Source organism: Tauraco erythrolophus, chromosome 2 (genome assembly GCF_009769465.1).
Source record: "Tauraco erythrolophus isolate bTauEry1 chromosome 2, bTauEry1.pri, whole genome shotgun sequence".
In the NCBI taxonomy this organism is placed as follows: domain Eukaryota; kingdom Metazoa; phylum Chordata; class Aves; order Musophagiformes; family Musophagidae; genus Tauraco; species Tauraco erythrolophus.
The window spans coordinates 127,854,595-127,875,575 of record NC_141466.1 but is presented as its reverse complement, the minus strand read 5'-3'; the positions used below and the strand labels follow the sequence as shown (position 1 = coordinate 127,875,575).

At 43.2% G+C, this 20,981-nt stretch overlaps 1 protein-coding gene across 1 annotated transcript in view; it reads left to right on the top strand.

Annotated features, from left to right (window-relative positions):
• The first annotated feature begins 1,448 nt into the window (after window positions 1-1,448).
• PLCB1 (phospholipase C beta 1) overlaps window positions 1,449-20,981 on the top strand; it is a 398,236-nt gene continuing 378,703 nt past the window's right edge. The window contains exons 1-2 of the mRNA XM_086631124.1: window positions 1,449-1,547; window positions 13,725-13,802. Coding sequence (XP_086487250.1) covers window positions 1,449-1,547; window positions 13,725-13,802 — 177 coding nt within the window. The remainder of the gene's footprint in view (window positions 1,548-13,724; window positions 13,803-20,981) is intronic.

The window sequence follows — 20,981 nt, the reverse complement described above, 5'->3', positions numbered from 1 at the left end:
ATAAGTACTGTAGCATTGGTGCTCTTTGCTCTTATTTTCTGGGAGATTTTCATCTTATCTTATTTTTATTCTTTTGTATACTGTATGCTGGCATGTAAAGGCAGTTGTGAAAATGCAAATCCCTTCCCCCTTACGTCATCATAGAGCAATCCTGTATCTACGTCAGCACAGTCAAACCCAGAATTTGTTATTGTTTAAGTCATGACAAATGAACGGAAATTAAAGCACAGCAGACGGCAGACTTTCATCCTGACTGATGTGACACCCGCGTTTGCATGGAAGGTTGATAAGAATAAAAAATAGATCAAATGGATGAAGTGGCCTTGGAATGTGTACGCTGCCTGCATGGGCTATCGTAAAGGAGCAGATTCAGCTCCTGCTAAAGGCAATGAAAAAGCTTTTTATTGAAAGGCAAAAAGTTGGAAGAGGCCCAGAGGAAGAGCTTTAACAACTCTGTAGTTCACTTTAAGAGCAAATCAGAAGTCCAATAAGCCAGTTTTGTAGCTTTTTAATGAAAAGAAAAGAACATCTCCCTACTCAGATTGTATGTATTTTTACCTGATATTTTTTTTGAACATCATTCCTCTGAAACTAAATCAATTTTTCCTTGAAGATGTTCTTTCTGCATCGCTTGCTTTGTCTTTCATTTGACAAAGTTTGACCTGCTGCCCCTAAATCATAAGGGTCAATTGGAAACCTCTATGGAGAAATCAGAAGTCTTAAGTGCTGTGTCTTCTGATACTTTATCTCTGCTGTGACTGTACAGGGGCTTCCACAGAGAGAAGGTCATTTGTGGAGCACGTACAACTTTTTAAGGAAAGGTTTTTCACGAACAAACCCTGAATTTAGGATTTTGCTGGGCGAGAGGACGTTTTATCATCTTTATGCCCATCAAGTTTAGTATACCTAAAACTGAATAAAGGTCATGTGTTCTGAGGAAGCTCCTCTTCATCTTATGACAGCAAAAAGGAGAGGGGGGAGGCGTCCGGCCGAGCTCCCCCCGCCGAGCGCAGCTCGGCGGGGGGAGCTCGGCCGGACGCCTCCCCCTCGAGTGGAGCCCGATTCCCGGCGTACCGAGCCCGATTCCCGGTGTACCGGCCTTGCGTCGGTAGGTGGCACCGCCGTGCCACCGGCGCGGGGGAATCTCGGGGGCCGAGCCTGGCGAGGCGGGAGGAGGGGCGGGCGGGAGGGGAGCGGAGCGGGCAGCGCCGTTCGCTCCGTGCCCCTTGCGTGCGTGTGTGTGTGTGTGCAAAAGCGAGCGGGCGTGCGGCTCTATATAGAGGATGTGCCGCTGCCGCGCCGGCTTGCTGCTCGGGTGCCAGTGAAGCCTCTCCTCGCCGCGCCTGGGCAGCAGCTTCCCTGCCCGCTGGGAAGCTGTCGGCCTCGCCTCCTGGCGCCGTTTCCGGCGGCTTCTCCGCTCCGGGGGAGAGCGCGTCAATGCGGTGCAAATGGCCGGGGCACAGCCAGGGGTGCACGCTCTCCAGCTCAAGCCCGTCTGCGTCTCCGACGCCCTGAAGAAAGGCATCAAATTCGTCAAGTGGGACGATGTGAGTAGCTCTCCTCGCTTCTCCCCGCTTCCCCTTGCCGTGCCCCGCGCGGGGCAGGGCAGCAGGGGTACGGCGGGGTTATGCAACGTGCAGGGCGCATCGAGCGGGCAGGAGGGCTCCGGCACGCACGTCGCGGCCGGCCCGGCCCGGCCCTGCCTTGCACGGCAGCGGGCCGGCCCGCGGTGCGGTGCGGAGGGCAGGTGCGAGGCGGCGGGGACGTCCCGTCCCGCGGCAGAGTTGGCAGCCGGTCAGGGACTGTCGTGGCGGCCGGCAGTAGGTGCCCCCGACCGGGCCGGGCGGTCGCCGTGTGGGGTCCGGGCCGAAGGGCTTTGTTAAAGCTCCGGCCGTCTGCCCGGCAAACTTTCTCCAAAGCTTGTGCCGGCTCACTTCGCTTGGACGGTGCGCGCTGTGTTGAGCTGGCTCCTTTCGCGAGCGTCTTCCTCTCCTGACTCCCTTTTCTTATTGTGCACATTGCTACCGCTGTCGCCGTAACAGAGTTGTTTCAACCTGTTCCCTATCTCTTGTTCCATCTCCTGTTTCATCCTCCCGGCTTCTCTCGTTCCTTCTGGCTCCCGCCCTTCCCGTTGTCTCTCTGTTTTTGGTGGGCTTGTCAAGCCCTGGACGTGTTCTCTCAGGGCTTTCTGCTTGAGTACTCCAGCTCATCTTCCTTCCTCCACAGAAGGCACTCATCTTTCTTGGCTCATTAGGGCATGAGACTTGCCTCAGCATCACATCTGCTTTCCCCTTACCACTTGCTGCTTGCCAGCCCTTTGCACTTGTCTCCCTCATGTAGGAGAGGAGTGAGGTTTTCACTTCACCTTTGGTGGCTTAGCAGTTCAGCAGCTGGGATTTCTTGCTTCACTGGCAGGCTATGCCCAAGACCGTTTCAGAGAAAGGTAGCTTTTCTCTGTTTAGCTTTCCTTCTCTCAGAGCATGAAAGTAAGCCTGCTGTGCTGCAGAGAAGGAAAACAGAAAGGGCAAGTTCTCTGCTAGTCTTGCTCCTACAATATGACATCAAGTACGTGTGTCTCAGTTGTGTGTGGAGGAGCAGGTGCCCCAAAAAGTCTGTGAATGATATCTGGAGACAGAGGGACATAGTGAGCCTTGAGCTGTGGTAGAGGAATGGGTGGGAAGGAAGGCAGGGGTGCTGGACAGTTGGAATGTCAGGAGAATTGTTGAGGATAACTTGTTTTGAGAGCCTTAATGCAGCTCTCAGATACTTTTACTGTAAATTCGGCTGTGCTAAAGACATCCACAGCAACAACTGGAGAGACAACAGAGAAAGACAGAGAGAAGGAGCAGTTTGTGTCTAACAACTGTTCGTCTTGTTACGTATCGCTGTATTGCCGTTGCTTTCAGTCTGTCCAGCAGCCAAAGTGTAAGCCTGACCTCTATAAACCTGTGATAAACACTCTCAAGGAGGGAAGGAACACCAAAGCACTGAACAACTTGTAGTGTGAAATTTTATTTATGATAATGGCAGGGGAGTTGGAACTAGATGATCTTTGAGGTCCCTTCCAACCCTAACCATTCTATGATAATAAGCTAATACATTTTTAATAAGCTCAGCAACCTGACCTTGTCCACAGTAGTAAACATTGGTTTGACACGGGTTGTTCATGTTCAGAAGATAGAAGGGAACTAAGCTTGAACGACTTGCCTGAGAAAATGTTGTTCTTCGGTTGATATTTTCCTTAGTATAGGAAAAGGCAGAATAACCTCAGTCTTGTCATTGCAGTTATTTGTTTCATTTTGGGTAAGCTACCAGGAAATTCCTACAGGTATGGGCAGATGTCATGTCAACAGTGATTTAAGTCTCCAGACTAAAAATCCGAGCAATTAGGCAACAGTTTAAAGTATTAGTTTAAGTGCTATTTCCCAAGTAGTGTATTGTATACACAGAATTTGAAGGAGAAGAGCCATTCTCCACGCACAGTGGATGTTCAGTGGCTAACCTGTCTGCTTAGGCTAATCGGAAAGATCTTCAATCGTAAGCCTAAAGGCTGCGGGAATAAAACATGACTAAATTCTGGCAAAAGATGTGCATTTCATGTGGAAGGTGTTACTCAGCGATACGCAGGTATTGCCTGGAGCGCGTGACTGAGATGAGAAAGAGTCTCCTTGTGTTTAGTGAGTTCTTTCATCAGCAACCTCGTGAAAGTTGATGTGTATTTAGACACACCATATGATGAAGAATTCTAGCATTAACTCATTGTTGACCGTGCATTGTGTATATATGTATGTGTTTCCCACCCCTCAGCCCACTGTCTTGCCCGTACTGTTTCTTCTCAGCAGCGGAAGCCCTGCAAAATCAAAGTTTTCAAGGGAAATGAATCTCCTTTGGCGCTCTGGCTCAGATGAATGTATGTTTGGTGACTTTGAAAAGTATTTGCCATTGAGTAGCCAATAACCACTTCAGAGTCTTTGTTTTCTATCAAATTAATCTGCTTGAAGGGTTTTAAAAATGCTGGTTATTAATCGGAACCTCTGTGGTCTCTGATGTAAACAGACACGCACGAACTCTCTAGTGAAACAATGGGCTGTAATGAGAAATAGTAAACTACAAAATGTAACAGTAAAATAGAATTGACCATAATGAGCATTTTGGCTCTGCTGTGCTAACAGGGCTGTTCAGAGGAGCGAGGATCACATACTGATGTTTACTACGCACCATTTTCTAGTTACTGTTCCTGAGTGAGAAGGGGAGCTCAGTTCTGCATCGCCTGCGCGCTGGGGCAGCGTTTGTTCCTGGCCAAGGCATACCCTTGTCGTACACTTCCCTGCTGTGCTGTTTTGCAGTTTGAAGATGGCTCTATTGACTTTGCTTCGTGTTTCATAAAGCAGAGAGTGTTTTCGGTGAATTCCTGTGACTTGTACCAAGTTTCAGCCCAAAGCAAAATTTTTCCAGCTGAGTTATAAACCACTGAAAAAGTAGTGTTGTGTTTTGTTTTTAAATGGGAATGCTGGAAGGATTTAAAGCAGAGCATGAGAAGTGTGTAAGGAATTTCATAGTGTATGGAGTAACAGTTGTTAGAGAATGTATTTGCCAGCTTTTAGAAGGATGGTGCAGTGTGGTGTGCAGAACGAGCCGACAAAAGCTGTAGTGATACGGACTTTGAAGCTCATCCATCCATGGACGTCCCACCCTGAGCTCCTAGTAGCTCTATGCCTAATTACTCACTCTGAGGCTGCTCATCAGCAGCTATGGTACTGATGTTGTTACACGGACCTCCTCTCTGAGGAACAGCAGTGAAGTCTGCTACACGTTACACATGAACCTCATCCAGTGCACCCCCGTCCCCAGGGTGGTGATGATCCCATTTGAAAGAGAAACACCTTCCCTGAGCTTTGCTGAGAGGAGAGGAAGAGGTTACATCAACCATTTGGGATCACCTGCAGGCAGGTGGAAGGCAAGCAGCTCAGGAGGCTTGAAACTCTTTTTCCTCTGTGGACCTTCTTCAGTTTCTAAATTGTAAAAGCATTAGGATCGATTTAAAAAGTTTTGGCTTTGCAGGACAAGTCATGCTCGTGCGTCAGGGCTGTATGTAATATCACTTACCTCATCCAATGCTCAATGGAGGCTATTCACAAATTCTGTTTTGGATCAGGATATAAAGCACTGAAGTCCAACAGATGATGGCTGTCTAGTTGCTTTGCTTTTCCTCACACTGTTTCTGGTTTATTCCGTGACAGTGTTACAGGTAGGAAAACAACTTTTAGAATTAACTCTTGTTCTGGTATGTAGATTGGATTCGCGAGGCACCGAACAGAAATAGCTGAAGTTGGAATGGGTGAAAGATAAAAGGGACTGGTTGCTTACGTGTTTTGTCATGGATGTGTGCACATGTGTGTCTGGTTTAAGATGCCACTTGACTGAGCACTCACTTCTTCAAGTCATGTTTCTTCGTGCTGCCTTCAGTTGGGCCTTTATAACCACTTTTCCCTTACTACTGGGAAGAGACTCTGAGTCCCTTAAGTGTACTGGTCTGGTCTTTGAACAGATGTACTCTCTATTCCTAGAGAGAAGTGATATCTGTAAGAGAGAGGGAAGGCTTAAAAAAGAACTGTCTTGATCCACTCTGCTGTAGTGCAACCCAGGTTATAATAGCCCTTCCTGAGGAGAGTTTTAAAACGATTTATAATAAATAAAAAGGATGCAATTAAGTCCACGGGTGAAGCTTTTTTGTAGGGGTTTAAACTTGATGTAGCAGAATGTGTTGCTAGCTGAGAAGGTTAATGAAACCTGAGTATAAAGCGCGACGTGACTTCTCTCAGGACTGATCTTACATCTGAAGGGGCTGAAACCTGCCTTGGCTTCTATTTTGGTTTATTTTTCTCCGGCCTGTAGTGGGAACAAGACAGACATAACTGAGTTAACAAGTAGCTCAACAGCTAGAGCACAGCTGAGCTGATGTTTTGTACGAGCAGTAATTGGTACACTGAAGCAAGTTAATATGATGGTGTATAGTCAAAAATAGATTTGTTTTCAGCTCTTGCTTAAAGGCTTTCTTATCTTCCCTAGTGATAATATGTACTTTACGTAAAGAATTTGGTCTCTCTGTGGCTTACACTATTTACTTTTACTTGCAAGTTAACTATATTAGTAAGGTAATGTAACTCTACCTGAATTAAGGGACATGATTCCAATATTTTTTTCCTAAATATTCAGTTACTGAAACAAACCTGCTGATAGGTGGCATTATTTAGTGGTTACAGCACTTCATCAGGTATTCCAGTGAGCAGCAAAAATGAACCTTTTAAGGTTCTTTTAAGTTCTGTTTTAATGCCTTTCTCTTAGAACGTTTCTTCATCTTTATAAAATGTTTTTGAGCTCAGACAGTGAGTGCTATGTAAAGTTTTCGGGCTTCTTTGTTTGTTTAGAATCTTTTAAAGAAGATTATCAAGAGTATGAGATATATCCCCTTTAACCTTTCGAGTAAATGTAACATCAGATATCATTATTATGGATAAGCTGAGATCAAATGAAGGAAAAAAAATGGACATTTTCAGAAGTGATTTAAAAATGTTGATGCTCAGGTAACTTGTTTTTTTCCTGCCTTTTTTTTTTAAACTCCACACAAGTCTGTCACCACAGTACATTACTGAGGCCATGAAAAATGAACAACCATTGTTCTGTGCGAATAAAACTAAAACAATAAACTGAAAAGAGTTTATTTTTTCTCAATGTTTTCAGTCTAGAGGGGAAGAAGTTAGTCCAACATTCTAGACTTTTTGTTGTTTTTTCTTTCTTTGCTGCTAATCTTTCTGTAGTAAACAAATATCAACTTTGTGCTATATAAAAATATTTAATCTAAAAGTGTAGATGTTGTGGTTTTGGTCTTTTGCAACATAGGAGAGTAATTAGATTAAGTTCAAAATTTCTGTGATTGACATTTAATAAAGAGGAAAGCCTGAACGTAGTTAACTCCTTTGGAAAGCTCTTGCTGACTTTAGCTTGGGGAGAAAAAAATCTTTGAATCCCCTGTAGAATGGTTAGATGGCTGCCTCAGAAGATCTGGTGAAGACTTCACGTGTTTGTCGCAGGTAACATCTGTGTTATTGTGGTGTCTGAGCCCTTTGGAGTGTTGGTAAATACCAGGGAAACTGAAAACCAGAAAACAACTCTCCAGTAAATGAGGAGTTCTGTGTGAAAAAGCTGACAGTGAATTGAAGTTGTGCACTGTATGCCGCCTTCACTTTAATGTTTGAGTGCTCAAGACTTGTTTTTTTTTTGTGCTTTTTTTCTTTAAACAAAGGCTGTGGTGAAATAGAAAGTTAATTTTAATCTTTCTGGAGTCTTTTATCTATTATAAAGTAAATGCTTCATAAACACTTTTTGATTTATCTTCACAAGAAGACCCATTACATGACTAAGTGTGTTCCCAATTGTACTGTTGTAGGTCCAAAAAAAGAGACCAATGTAAAAACTTACTAATTTTTAATCTGTGATTAGATACCTTAGACCTGGTTTTCAGACTGCGTAGTACCATGCAGTCAGATGTTCAAAATGACTCCCTGGTGACTTCAGATAAATTTGGGCTTAGCATCTCTAAAAATTAGAAAATGAAATGTGAAAATACAGTTGAGATTCCCTCAAAATCAGAATACAGCATTTGTGCCCATGAACAGACATGACATAAGAACTCTCTGACAGAGATAAAATCTTTGATTGGCATTTGGCTACCTTAGCTATAAATCTCTCCCTTTATTCCTTCTTTCTTGACTACATACTTAGCACCATCTACAACAAATAAGGACTCATGCTGTCAAATGAAGACTACATCAGGTGAGGCTATAATTAGCCCAAGAGCGTGGACATCCTGAGAAAGGAGACAGGGTAGTCTGTTTCTGAGAAACAAATCCCGCTCAAGGTAGCTCTTTGAAACTTGCAGGAAGTTAAGTCTTATTGGCAGAATGATGACTTCTGGCCTGTGATGCCATCACCAAAGGTGCTCCAGGGTTTAACCGGTCTAACAGTGAAGAATATTTTCCTGCGTATTCCTATTGAACAAGTAGGATTTCAGTTTATGGGTCCTGTAAACTCAGTTCTGGTTTTGATTTCTTGTCCTGCTTCCAACCTCCAGCACTTGCTTCACCCTCTCCAACGTTTCCTTTTTTCAGCTTGTTCCTTTACACAGCAGATTTGGTTCTTCTGCCCTCAGTAAAAGAGGATGTCTTTACCCTGATTAATTATTTTAGTGGTTAATTGAAAAACCAGGGGACAGGTACTCTCTCCCTCTTGCTCGTAGCTCAACTGTCAGCCCGAAGAAATTCATAGTGCTAATTGCTTGAGTAATCCTGCTTAGTTCCAGTCGTGAGTACATCCAGTGTATTATGGAATTTAACACCTAATATATCTGCGGACCATGTGTAACCTGTGGTTTTGCTTTCCCATCTCCTCTGTTCCTTCTTCACTCCCCCAAGCCTGTAATTCCCTTGGCTTTTTTGAGGTGGCAATTTTCTGAAGTGGCAAGAAAACTCCTTGCAGGGACCTTCCCCACACTGTTTCCACAGCCTTACACCCTTGTTCAACCAGAGTTCAGGCCCTTTCACCAAAATGAAAGAAAAGTTGCAGAATATTTTGCCTCTGCCAGAAACAATCTGTATTTCTTAGCTTTGTATTTGGAAGGAGTTTGGCAGAAATTTTCCAGGAGAAGGTTCAAGCAAATGAAATAATGATGTTTTCAGTTTGTATTTGGGGATGTTCAGTGCCTCTAGAAATCCAAAGCAAAACTAGGAAACAACAGTCTGGCTTAATAAGGCAGTGCCATGAGCCCCGTCCATTGTAAGAGGTGAAGATACAGGCTGGTCTGCTTTTCTTTTTAAAATCTGTTGATGTGGGTTTTGTCTGCAACTGTTTTGAAGAAACGTCATTGTTATCCGTATGTGATTTATTAAAACACGTAGTCATCTGACTCATGATCTTGCTAGTTGACAAGGTACATGTAGGTTTTAATTACCCTGTAGGCACTTTTAAGATCACAGAATCACAGAATGTTAGGGATTGGAAGGGACCTTAAAGGATCTTCTAGTCCAATCCCCCTGCCTGAGCAGGACCACCTAGATCAGATCACACAAGAACGCATCCAGGTGGGTTTTGAACATCTCCAGAGAAGGAGACTCCACAACCTCTCTGGGCAGCCTGTTCCATTAGGAACTTTTCATCTATGACAGGATTGACCCGATAGTTGTATCGCAGGCACACTGGTCCCAGACTGTGACGTTCTCTTATCATTCTAACACTGAACTCTGCTTGGCACAAAACGCAGTGGCAATAGTGTTACACCCTTGCCTTAATAATGAAGTACAGAAAGTTCTGGGAGCAAGGGCCAAAGCCTGGGGCATAGGTGGCAGCGCAGAGCACTCTTATGTAGCTTTCTTTTTCTTCTCGTGTCTCTCCAGATCTTACCAGTGATGGTTGAGGAGTGGGATAGAAGGCTCTGTCCCTCGTGGCTGGATACACAGCCTGGTTGTGGGGTTGGGAATCGTGGGCGTACAGTCAGAAGGGAACTGAATCAAGGCTTCCACCCTCTTCACTGTTTGGCTTTGTATGATAGTCTTTATTGGTCAGTAATATTAAAATGAAGGTGGCACTTTTTGCTCAGTGATGTTAGATGTAGTTCAGGGGACTCAGGCTTAAAATTAGACCTTGAAACGGTTACTGGGCAGGCACTTAAATATCGATTTGTCCATTGATCTCCCACACCCATGTTCTGCTGTGCCTGGTTGGTAAGGATCCCGAAGTTCTCTGTGGCGCTTTGTGGACATAAATTTGAAGCCTCTTTGTTTAAAAGTATGAAATGAGGAATATTGCTAATACAGGGTCTGAGGTTGTACAGCCAATTAGGAGGCAACTTAATGGAATAAGTATAGAACAACCGCATTACTCGTTTGAGGCTATGAAATTGGAGGAGAGTAAAGAATTGGCCCTGAGTCAACAAACAAAAAGGTGGGAGGCTTTTAAAGGTGAAATTAAAAGCCCATTAAAAAAAATGATTCACTAAAGTTTAGACTAGTGTGATATGCAGCATACTGGGACTGCCAGGTTAGGGCCACTCAAAATCCTTCTATTCAAGAAATTTGCGATAGGAATCTGTCAGAAACCAAGCGTCTGCTTGGCACAAGCACCCGTGAGTGGCATTTAAAAAGCATGATAAACGCACAACCGTTTGTATCACTGACTGGGACACTCTGCCTTTCTCTTCTTTCTCTCTCCTTTCTGGTCTCCTCTGATTTTTGCCTTGGTCATCTCCTCCTCCTTCCCTTCTTATATGCTTGGAAGTGTCCCAAGAATCTGGGGCTCCTACCCCAAGGGCTGCTTGCCTTGTTGACATGCTGTGGATTGTAAAAGCGGTGCTCCTACTAGACACCTAAATATGTGTTAATTTCCCAAACCATCAACTTTAGATGCACAACACTGACCTTTTTTTTCCCCACTTTGGTTTAATCTTATGTTCTGGATCTGAGTGGGTTAGGGAACAACTGAAGGTCTGCACTCTATTCATTTGTCCTTCAAGTTTTGTGCGGGTTTTTTTTCCCCCCTTTATCTATTGTGTCCAGTCTGTTACCCTCTTCAGAGCTGTGTGTGGTTGGTAAATCTGTTCAGGGGAGTTATGAGATAGGTCAACTCTTTGCGTGAGGAGATTAAATTAATGGGCTTCAGGATACTCTTGTGAATGACTGCAAGAGTAATATATGTCTGCTGAGTAATAAACCACGTTTTTTCCCATATAGTACAACAGTTGTTGTAAATAAATGTACCAGACAATTGTCATTTGAAACAAATCTGTATTTCAGAGCCTTGGACCACTCTTCTTTTTGAATGTGTAGTGCAGGGCAGTGTAGAGGCAACAGACCTGGTCCACGTTACAAAGGACTCTGTGTTAATGTGGAGTGGGGCAAGAGCTTGCAGAGCTGACTAGAGAAGAACTAAGGAATGTGGCTTTTGGTGCCAGGGACTTAGAAGAGTTGTAGTTAGCTTGTGGAACATTAAAACATTGTGCACATGACTTTTATTGCTGCTGTTAACTGTGTGGAAGAGGTCCTAAGACACATGTACACAGTCATGCGTACGAAATTATTCTCCAATCCTGTGTTGGTATACAGCGTGACAGTGTGGGGTTCTTGTTCATCAGCATGTTTATTGTGCTATGCTTAGTGTAATTAGTTTAGAAAAGAGGCATAATGCACACTGCTTTGCTTTTTTTTAATTTTTATTTAAAAAAAAACCCAAAAACTTCTGGAGCACAGAGGATCTTACGTTAAGACTCATCATTATCCCTGTCATGATGACGTTTCCTTTATGTCACCTAACGTATATTGAAGGCCCTTTACTCCCATCCTCCACTTTTTTGGGTCTGATTATAGTCAACATTTTACAGCCCACATCTACAAAAGTATTACTTTGACAGCTGTATGTCATCAGCACAGACAAATCCAAATGGCTTTTGCATTGAAGTAACTGGTTTGAAATGATTAACCGGCAAAATTGATTAATTCTGGACGTAATTGCATCATGCCTATCTGTTTCCCATCACTTCCTTCTCTTCCCTGTGAAGTTGCGTGTGTCTCATCGCAAGGCAAAAGGACACTTAGTTGTCATCTTTCCTCATTTTACATATTTACACGCAGGGTACATTAGACATAATGAAATAAGCTAAAAAAGGAGAGTTATATCTCCAGAGCAGGGTTTTTTCCCTTTATGAAAGGCAGAGATTTGAGAATGCTGTTGTAGAAGCTTGTGGATATAGACTAGTCAACATCTCTTCAGGACTTCCCATTTTTGTTTAAAATAAATTTGTCTGTTGCGCTGGAACAGTACTCGGCTCTCAGGTGTACAAAATACTAGGAACTATGGTAAAAAAAAGGTGGTACAAGTTCTGTATGTCTCTTCCCTCAGGGGAAGGCCATACCACACTGTTCTCTTGTAAGGAGGAAAAGGACGGTCAGTGGCGCTTTGCGGACTAGCTCTGATGCCAGCTGGGACATTCCCACAGCACCATGTCACGTTGGCGCAGCCTCCCGTGTTCCCAGCCTCCAGAAGCTCACATGGCGCTCGTTGGAATGTCAGTGTACCTGTGGCACAGTTAACCCACGGCTCGATCTTCCAATTAAAAAAAAGGCTTTTGCGCTTAATTTGGGTGTGAACTTGTATTTCTTCTTAGTGTAGAATTTGCTCTTCTATTTATGTTTCTCTTGTGCTGAGACAAAAAAAAAATACTTTATTTTATTCTTCTGCTTGTTCCCCCATGGGCTTCTGAGTGGTGCTGGACCTGTCACTTACCTTCTTTGGGTCCCTTTTTTTCCAGCTGTAAACTGGGAATAATTCAGTTTCTGTTATTCTGTTTCACAAATACCTGCTGCTGGGAGTTTGGTACTTTGTCACGAAGGACTGTACTGGTGGCATAATATAGGCAAGTGTTATCTTTTTGCCTCGGATATGGCACTTGCATAAGTCAGTTTTTGTTTATTTTTGGTAATATCACTTCCATCAACTTTATTTGCACTTAGAAAAAACACAGTTAAATGTTTGATTTAAATTTGAATGTGTTAGAGCCCGTTTATTTTCCTGAAGGGAATGTAGACTGACCTCGCATACGGCTGCTTTGGAAATAGGTAAATGCTAAAGCTGTAAAATACCAGTAACATTTTAACAGAAATAGACATCCTTTTTGAGGAGGAATTGTGTGTTTAGCCTGGTTTCCTGTGGAGATAAGGCTTAAGCAATTTTTCTGTCTGCCTGTCTTCCTCCTCCTTTCTGTGCTCCCTCCGTAACTTTCAAATCGAGTTTGGCAAGCAGGTGGAGGTCTCAAGACAGCACTGTTTTTACAGACATGAACAGTAGCAGAGGAAAAGAGGAGGAATCCTATTAGGACCAGGCTGCACTGGTGCAAATTACTGTTAAGCACCAGGGAATCCCGATGGGTGAGAGATGTAACGAACACCCACCTGTGGGAAAGGCTTCGCTTGGAGCTTGTATCTCCCAAGTCAGGCACCTGCTGTCAGTCAGACATGAACGTGTAGGAAACCAGGCTGCCTTGCTTAGAGTACTTACAAATGTGCTTGGTTTTACGTAGTAAAATACTATAGTTATGAGAAGTCCACTGCCCACCTTGATCCAAATTAATCTTCAGATATAGACAAGAGCTAAACGCCTGTAGACTTTAACATACAAAGACTGAATTTGCCTCGAAAACCTGGAATAACATTCACTACCTTAAGACTTTTGTCAATTACTTTCCCCAGTATTTTTCTATTTTTTCCTACAATCCAACTATGAATATTTTAGTGATGGGAGTAGATACATTCCCCCTCACCTCCAAATCAGCTGAAAACCTGTCTACTCCTAACCATCTATGGGTGTTACCTACGTAGGCTCTAGTTTGACAGTGTGTTATGTCTGTCTTCATCCACTTCCAGCTTTTCTGGAGTAACTCCATGTGTTGACAAGTCTGGAGTTATTTAGTCCTGTCTTCTCAGTAATGGAAATACATTCTGTCAGAACAATGGAAATGAGGCAGGTGATACTGAAGACTTTTGATGACATCTCGCTAGTGATACCTTCAGGGTGATTTCTAGATGTTGCAGTTCATTAATATGGGTGGCAACGCAGCTAGTGCATAATTATGTGTTCTGTGTGCTGACATGGATTTTTTGTTTGTCCTTTTTTTCTGCCAGGACTCCACTGTTGTGACTCCGATTATTCTCAGAACAGATCCGCAGGGATTTTTCTTCTACTGGACAGATCAAAATAAGGTAAGAGAAAAGCTTCCTGCTCCTGAATGGTTCGTTCTTTTTTCTGTGGTGTGATAGGCAGGAGTCAGAAGGCTTGGCGTGCCAGTTTTGGCACAGCAGACAAGCATTACATCAGCATACATTCCTCTGCTCTTCTGGAGAGCAAATACAACTGGCCTGTGGCTCTTCTCTGGTGCTTAAAACATGGAGAGATGGATGGAAAACCGGAGTTTTCCTGTACTCTGGTGATTTTCAGCCATGTTAATGATCTGATGCCCAGTGAGGTGTATAATTGTCCTGATTTACAGGCAAGGATCCATTTGTGGTTCATAGTTGACTTGTGGTTTCTCTGTCCTGCTCTCCGTACGCTTGGGGATTTTGGCTGTGGTACATGGCAGACCCAGAATTCTCAGAGGCCAGAGCTTCCTTTGAGTTCTTCTTCCTGAACTGCGGCGCGCTCCCTGGCCATGCCTGGTGGGCCACGTCACTATGTTCTTACTAATCCTCGCTGGACACTTTCTTTTAAAAACATTCCGGTATGCTTAGATCACTGTTGTGGCTGGGGAGCTGTTGGGAAAGCTCATGGCCTGATTCATCGCCGCGTTACTCCAGTTTCACATCCGTGTCACCCCTTGAAATCAGCACCGTCATGTTTCCAGCTGCTGGAGACTGTGGAGCTGCACCGGGGTGAAGGAGTGTCAGTACCTCGAGCGATTGGATGCAGTGTGTTTCATATAGCACGTCAGATATTTAATGGCAAATTATTGTTCCCTGTTGAAAACGGTGTTAGAACCGGGTAGTGCTTGAGCTTTGGCCTTGCGTTGGAGAATATGCCGGAATGACTAAGCACGTATTCTGGCTACAGAAACCTGGTTTACCAGTTGAGTAGCTGTTTTTCAGGAGTTCCTGTTGATTTTACGTTGAGATACCAGTGCAAAAATAGCTTGAGGCGGTGGCAACTATTAAATGTGCAGACTGTACAGGCAATTTGCTATTATGTTAGATCATATTTATCTTCCTATGTTTGCTTTTTAGAGGAGATGGAGCATAGTTTTGAGTCAGTGTATTTGGAAATCATGTCATGGAGTTATAAGAAAAATCTTGTCTGTCTTCATTTGTGCTTGTGTGAGGTGGTGGTGGTGAGTTGTGGGTTCATCTGTTGATGGTCCAGAGTTGTTAATTACTGCCCAAAGAAGCAAAGTGAATGCCCTCAGACTTGAAGGCTATGACTGATTTACAGCAGCCCAGGAGCTATGCCAGAACACAGAGCAGGCTTCTGATTGGTTCCTTCCCTTGCATAAACTAATTGTATAAGCTGAAAAATAACGGCGAACTTTGTGATAATAAATGGAAACTCAGAGTTGATTGGTGAGTTTATTTCACTTTTTAATATGTTTGGCACTAAGACCTCCTTCAGTTTCCTACTGTTGTCTGCAAAAACAATGTCTTGAAGCAATTCTGTGAAGAATAGCTATTTATAGAATTGTCGTTCTCATATTCATGAAAAAATGTATTTATAATGCTCAGAGCATTTTTTAAAAGGTTGGGTATTTGTACAAGAGACATGAGTGTCAGTTTGATTTTTAAACTTGCAAATCAAACCTCTGTAAAGGGCAACAAGAGGGATTTTTTCTGGTTAATAATTCATGACAACTAGGTGAAGCTTGTTTCTAATCGCCATCCTAGCAGTGTCTATTTAAAGAAAGTAAATATATTTCTATTGGGGTGCTGATAGTGCAAGGACCAGGAAATGCCACTTTCTGCTTTTGCAGAGAATGGTTGGGTTCATTTATTGTGAAATTACAAATATATTTAAAAGGAGGTCATATAGGAAATTCTCTTAATTTCCTTCTCGTTGTGTAACGTGATCCTCTGATGACAGCGGAACTACGGGAAGAAATAATATCAGCACAGTACACCCTCTATGAGATCGCTTTCTCTTTTTCCCTCTAGCTATTTTTTTTTTAAGCAATTGCTTTTGTCATAGCCAGGGCCTGTTATTTTCAAAGTATGGAAGGATGAGTCTTGGTAAACCAAGTGATGAACCGAGAGATGCCTGCCTGCCAGCAGCATTGGTCAGACATGTTTTCCTGGGAGCTGACTACAAACGGTGTGGAGAGAAGGCATGAGCAGCAGTCGTGTTTCTAGCTGTTTGTCCTGTTTGACTGCTTTGCAGAGCGTGGCAGTTACTGCCTGGATAATGATATGGCTTTTAAATTAGGAATCTGGCTCCTTTGGTTGCTGTTGCCTTTTCAGTAAAGTTATTTAAAAATTACATGAATTGGAGAGGGGCTGGGGGAACAAAACAAAACAAAAAAACATTCCCTTTGTATTAAATTTTTATTTAGCTTAGAGAACTGGTGGCTGTACCTCTGCAGCTTTCTCTGACTTGTTGGCTGGTTGAGCTGCTTCTTGCATTATTTTCTTGTTCCCTCCTTTTCTGTTTCATCTCTGTTGCAGAGAAAGGAAAATAATATATATTGTCTGGTGTCTAGCAGTGTATTTGGACAGTCCTTTAGATTGTTCTTCATGCAGTCAGAGCTCAAAGTTCCTGGTAAAGATGTGTGTTCAGTGCAGCCCTCCATCAGTGTCACTGACCCCATCTTGTAGTTCGCCGTGAATCAGCAATCCTTCCAGGGTTTGCCAAATCTGGATAATGCTGGAGTTGAACAGATGGTGCATCAAAAAGGCTGCCAATAAAGCAACTCTTACCCAGAAGTTTATGTATGTGACCAGTCTGGACTCTTAGCTTGCTGTCCCCTGGAGCTTTCTGATAAGTAAGTTAGTAGCAAATTTAATAGTTGACTTGCAGGAGCCCTATACTCCTAATAAATTATCCGAGCTCTTCATCTCACTGGCGTGTACTGATTTATTCCTCTTTATTTTTAAAGCTCGGTAACCCCACTGACATGGCAGCATACCAAAAACATGGATGATGCGGACTCAGTCTTATCCACAGCACCATGAGAAGAGATCAGCTACCAGTCTGTGTCATGAAACTAAACATCCATGTCCAATCCCGGGAAGTCAACAACTATTTCTGATACTTTCTGCAGAAACCCTGTTGTAAAAGATGATGATGCCATTTGTCCAAAGGAAGTTCGCGTGGAGGAACTGCTGCAAATGTTGAGGTGATGCTTACTCCATAGGAGGGGATGTATGACTGAAGCCTCCCTCCTCGGCTGGTTGCAGTTAAAGCCAGTAGCACAGCCCAGCTGAATGGTTCCGCAGGAGGGAGTCCCTGCTTCAGAGGCTAGCCTGTGCTTTTCATAGCTTTTCAGGGTATTTGAGAAAAGGTGGGGTGGTGAGACCACAGAAGTACCTACAGCTGGCTATTTCCACCAGCTCTGGTTTGCTCAGACTAACAGGCACCTTTTTAGTAATGACAGTTCTGCAGTTTTCAAGGGAAGGAGCCGGGGCAGTTTCTCTTTTTAGAGGGACAGGCCTGTTTTTCTGTGTGACCATCACTGACAGAACTGGTACTAATAATGCTGTAGCTCAGCCACAGAGCATGAGCTTGCTGCAACAGCCTGTAGCAAGAATACTGCACCTTGAGCTGGAGCTTTCTAATTTCGTGAGACTGCATGAAGTGGTTCGTTAAGATAAAAGAGGGTTTTTTTCCGACCTGGAAGGTCCTTTCCCCCTTGTGTCCTGCTTGAAAACCCAACACAGACTGCAGAGTAGATGTGTGAACTGGAGCCCAAGGGCTGTGCCTACAGTAGGTGGGATTCTGTAGGGTTAGGCTTGGCTCCAGCACGTTTCTAAATTCTGTGGGAATCTCTTTGCCCTCATCCAAATGAAAGATGATGTGGCGTTTTCCAGCTGCTGAGGATTTGGCTGTGTTATTTCAGAGAGTTCTTTAGTATCTGTTTTGAATAGGGGCTTTGAAACAATTGGGTCAATATTTGTTCTGTCCTGTGGGTCAGAGATCTTTTCATTACATCTGTATAGGTTTTACAGTACATTTGACAAGCACACAATAAAGGCTGAAGTTAATATATCTAATAATTCAATGAGAAGAATGTAATATTTAATAGTACTAGGTTTAAAAATACCTGCTCCAAACCCCAACTGTTGGCTTAATTTATTGAAGACGAAGATTACTTAGTGATGCATCTCACTGCTGAAAACATCCAAGAAGTGCATCATTAAACATGTATTCACACATTTACTGGCAGGTAAAAGGGGAAAAAAAAGTTAAATAACTAGACCCTTTGAAGAACTGAGATTATAAGTATCATTAACTGAATGAGAAACTCATTTTGAATTTTCTATTTTGAATTGGGCAACCTGGTGTAGTGGAGGGTTTCCCTGCCCATGGCAGGGGGGTTGGAACTAGATGATCTCTGAGGTTCCTTCCAACCCAAACGATTCTATGATTCTAAAAGATGATGCATATCTCTCCACATAAGGGACTATTTTAACAGGTATGTTGAAAAACTCACTCTTCTTCATTCTTTTAGTATCTCTAGCATTTCAGCAGTCAGCGTCTCTTATTGTTAATTCTGTTTGATAATGAATGTTGGATACGTGGGCCTCTATCACACGATTTGTCATACTAATGGATTTGCCTTTGCTTTACCTGCAAAACTCAGGAGTCAGAATGGCTTAGATCCACGTACCACACTGGCATTCTACCAGGCACCGAACAAGATTTGTATATTTAGGTCTTTGTGTTAATGTTTGTTTTTTTTTTAGTGGCAAATTCTGTATTCGATGACTTGTGTTCTCACTGCTTTAGCACTTGTGGTGCTTATTCATGAACTTCTGTAAAAATATTATATAAAATCTACATATGCACATTCTCTAATGTCAAACTGGCATGACCATCAGAAGGACCCTTGAGCTATCAGATTATAATCCTTTCCAACTGAAGGGGAAGTTAAATTCATTCCATGAATGGCATTGCTCAAGACTTGCTCCATGTGGCACTATTCCTTTATTCATTTACTGTGTAAGTGAACTGAGCGGGAAGCTATGGGTGAATTACCTCTGATTTTTGAGGACTGCGGTCACTCGTTATGTTTCAGTTGGAAGTTTAAGGAGTGAGGGCTTTCAGGCTCTTGAAGGTGGACAAGGTCCTGAGGAAGTGATGCTGATCTTCTGGCACAATTAGATGGAGTTGGGTTGGAATCTCTTTTTAAAAACAAGTCAGTCACATGCTGGAAGAGGTGGCACAGAATAGTTTTCAATGGAAATCTGGATGAGGACTCTGCTTGGACAAGGAGCTGTGGTGATGTGAAGTTTTACTTCTCAATGACACTGGAAATTGGGAGTGAACCTGAAGCAGCTGGTGGTGACACAGCAAATAATCTGGGCCTTTGCTTGGGTTTTGCAGGCTTCATGATTCATGAATTTGAGGTGTGATGTTAAGAGCCACCAATAGTGGCGTTAGAATCTTGAGACCAGAGGTGTCATTGCTGGAATACAAATGCCAATTTTTGGATAATGGCTCATAAATACTGATATTCAAAGTTGTGAGTGTGTCAATGGGAAATGGAAGAGAATTTTGCAAGGATGCAGCACTTGCTAAGGGACTGTTGTGACTGAGCAGTGAGCAGGCTGAGCGGTGCAGAAATCATAAGTGAAATCTTAAAGGTGAGTTCTTCCTCCAGTGAAGATGCAAATACGCGATAAGCAGCACAAAAGTCAACTTGTCGAAAGTAGAGAAGCGAACTAATTTGTAACAGGAGTTCTCAGCTTGAAGCAGCTGAGGATAAAGCATCCAAAGGTTGATCTGCGAGCTCAGATAGCAGTCCGAGTGGTAATCCGGCAAAGTTCACCTGCCTGCATTTGCCTTCTCTTTACTACAGAAATAATTCCTCACCTGTATCTTTAGCAGCAGTACCCGGGAGGTCAGAAATAAGGAACAGTACATGAGCTAAGAGCCAAACTGAGGAGTCCATGCTGGACACTACATGCCGGTGCCTTTGGCAGTGAAGAGCACTGCCTCCTTGCTGGCTTCTGCTACAGAAATTGTTGGAAGGTAGAAGAGCCTGTTGCATTTTGCAGTGGGGAAAATTTCTAGCTTAACAGTTAAAGCAGTAGGGGGTCAGCCTAGCAACAGTTCATGGTCACCTGCAGGTTGCAGCTCATGTTTTTTCACAACCGCTGAAAAATCAGCGTGTGAGTGGAATAAAAGAAGACAGGGAAGGTGGTAGGGGATTGCCACCAATAGTGAAAATGGAAGGAAATATTTCATGGAGGTCAGCTTCCCATCAGACTGTTGATTTCGTTTTTAAAAGGAAATCTCTCTGCTTTCAAAACATGGAAATTGTTCAAGGCCCATTAGGGAAATGGTACTACATCAAACACAAGATCTCTAATAAGCATTTCCCACTGCTAAATGTCTCCTTTATTATTGTGAGGGAGGCAGGAATAGAAGATAAGTTTTGAGTTTAATCTGCAACAGAGGTCAAGTTTCCGAAATGAGGAAGCCAAAGAACTTCGAAAAGGGAAGATGACTCTGGAGCCATCCAAATTTAGGTATTACTGAATTCTTGGGTGCTGAGAACAGTCCTAAGATACGTTGTGGCGTGCAAGAATATTATGTGTGCTGTTTAATTGCAAGTGAGTTGTGACTTTTCTACAAATATGAGATTGTAGGTTGTCTTTTGTTTAGATGGGCTGAGTCTTGGTGAGCTTTGGCTGTAGATAACTGTGTTATAAAAAAAAATTGGAAACTTGAGTTTTTGTGCAAGAGGTCTTCATGATTTGGCTGCTGGAGACTGTTTTGTTGTTACAATTTTTACCTTAAATATTTCCGTGAAGAAAACTTGTGGCCAAGTCAACTAGCGTACGCTTTAACGGGTGCCTATGTCAAGCTTTTAAATGCTGCGTGACTTAAATCAGAATTTTCTTCCCATTCACATCTCATCAGGTCATAATGTTATTTAATGTTTCAGTATATGCTTGGCCTTAACTCATAGCAATGTATGCTTTTAGGAAAGAGCTGGGAGTTGGGAGACCCGAGTTCTTGCCTCATCTTGGTCCTGATTTGCCATAGCTCAGCAATGGGCTGCTGTACCCCCCTGTGCCTGTTTCCTCTTCTACCCTGACTTTGTCTACTAGAGAAGCTTTCTGTGAGTAGGGCTGCAGCAGGGACAGCCTGTTACTGCCTGTTAGCACCTGGTACAGCAGGGTTCCCTCCCAGGGCAGTACCTGTGTGTTGGTGTTAGAGATGTTAATATCTTCCAGCTG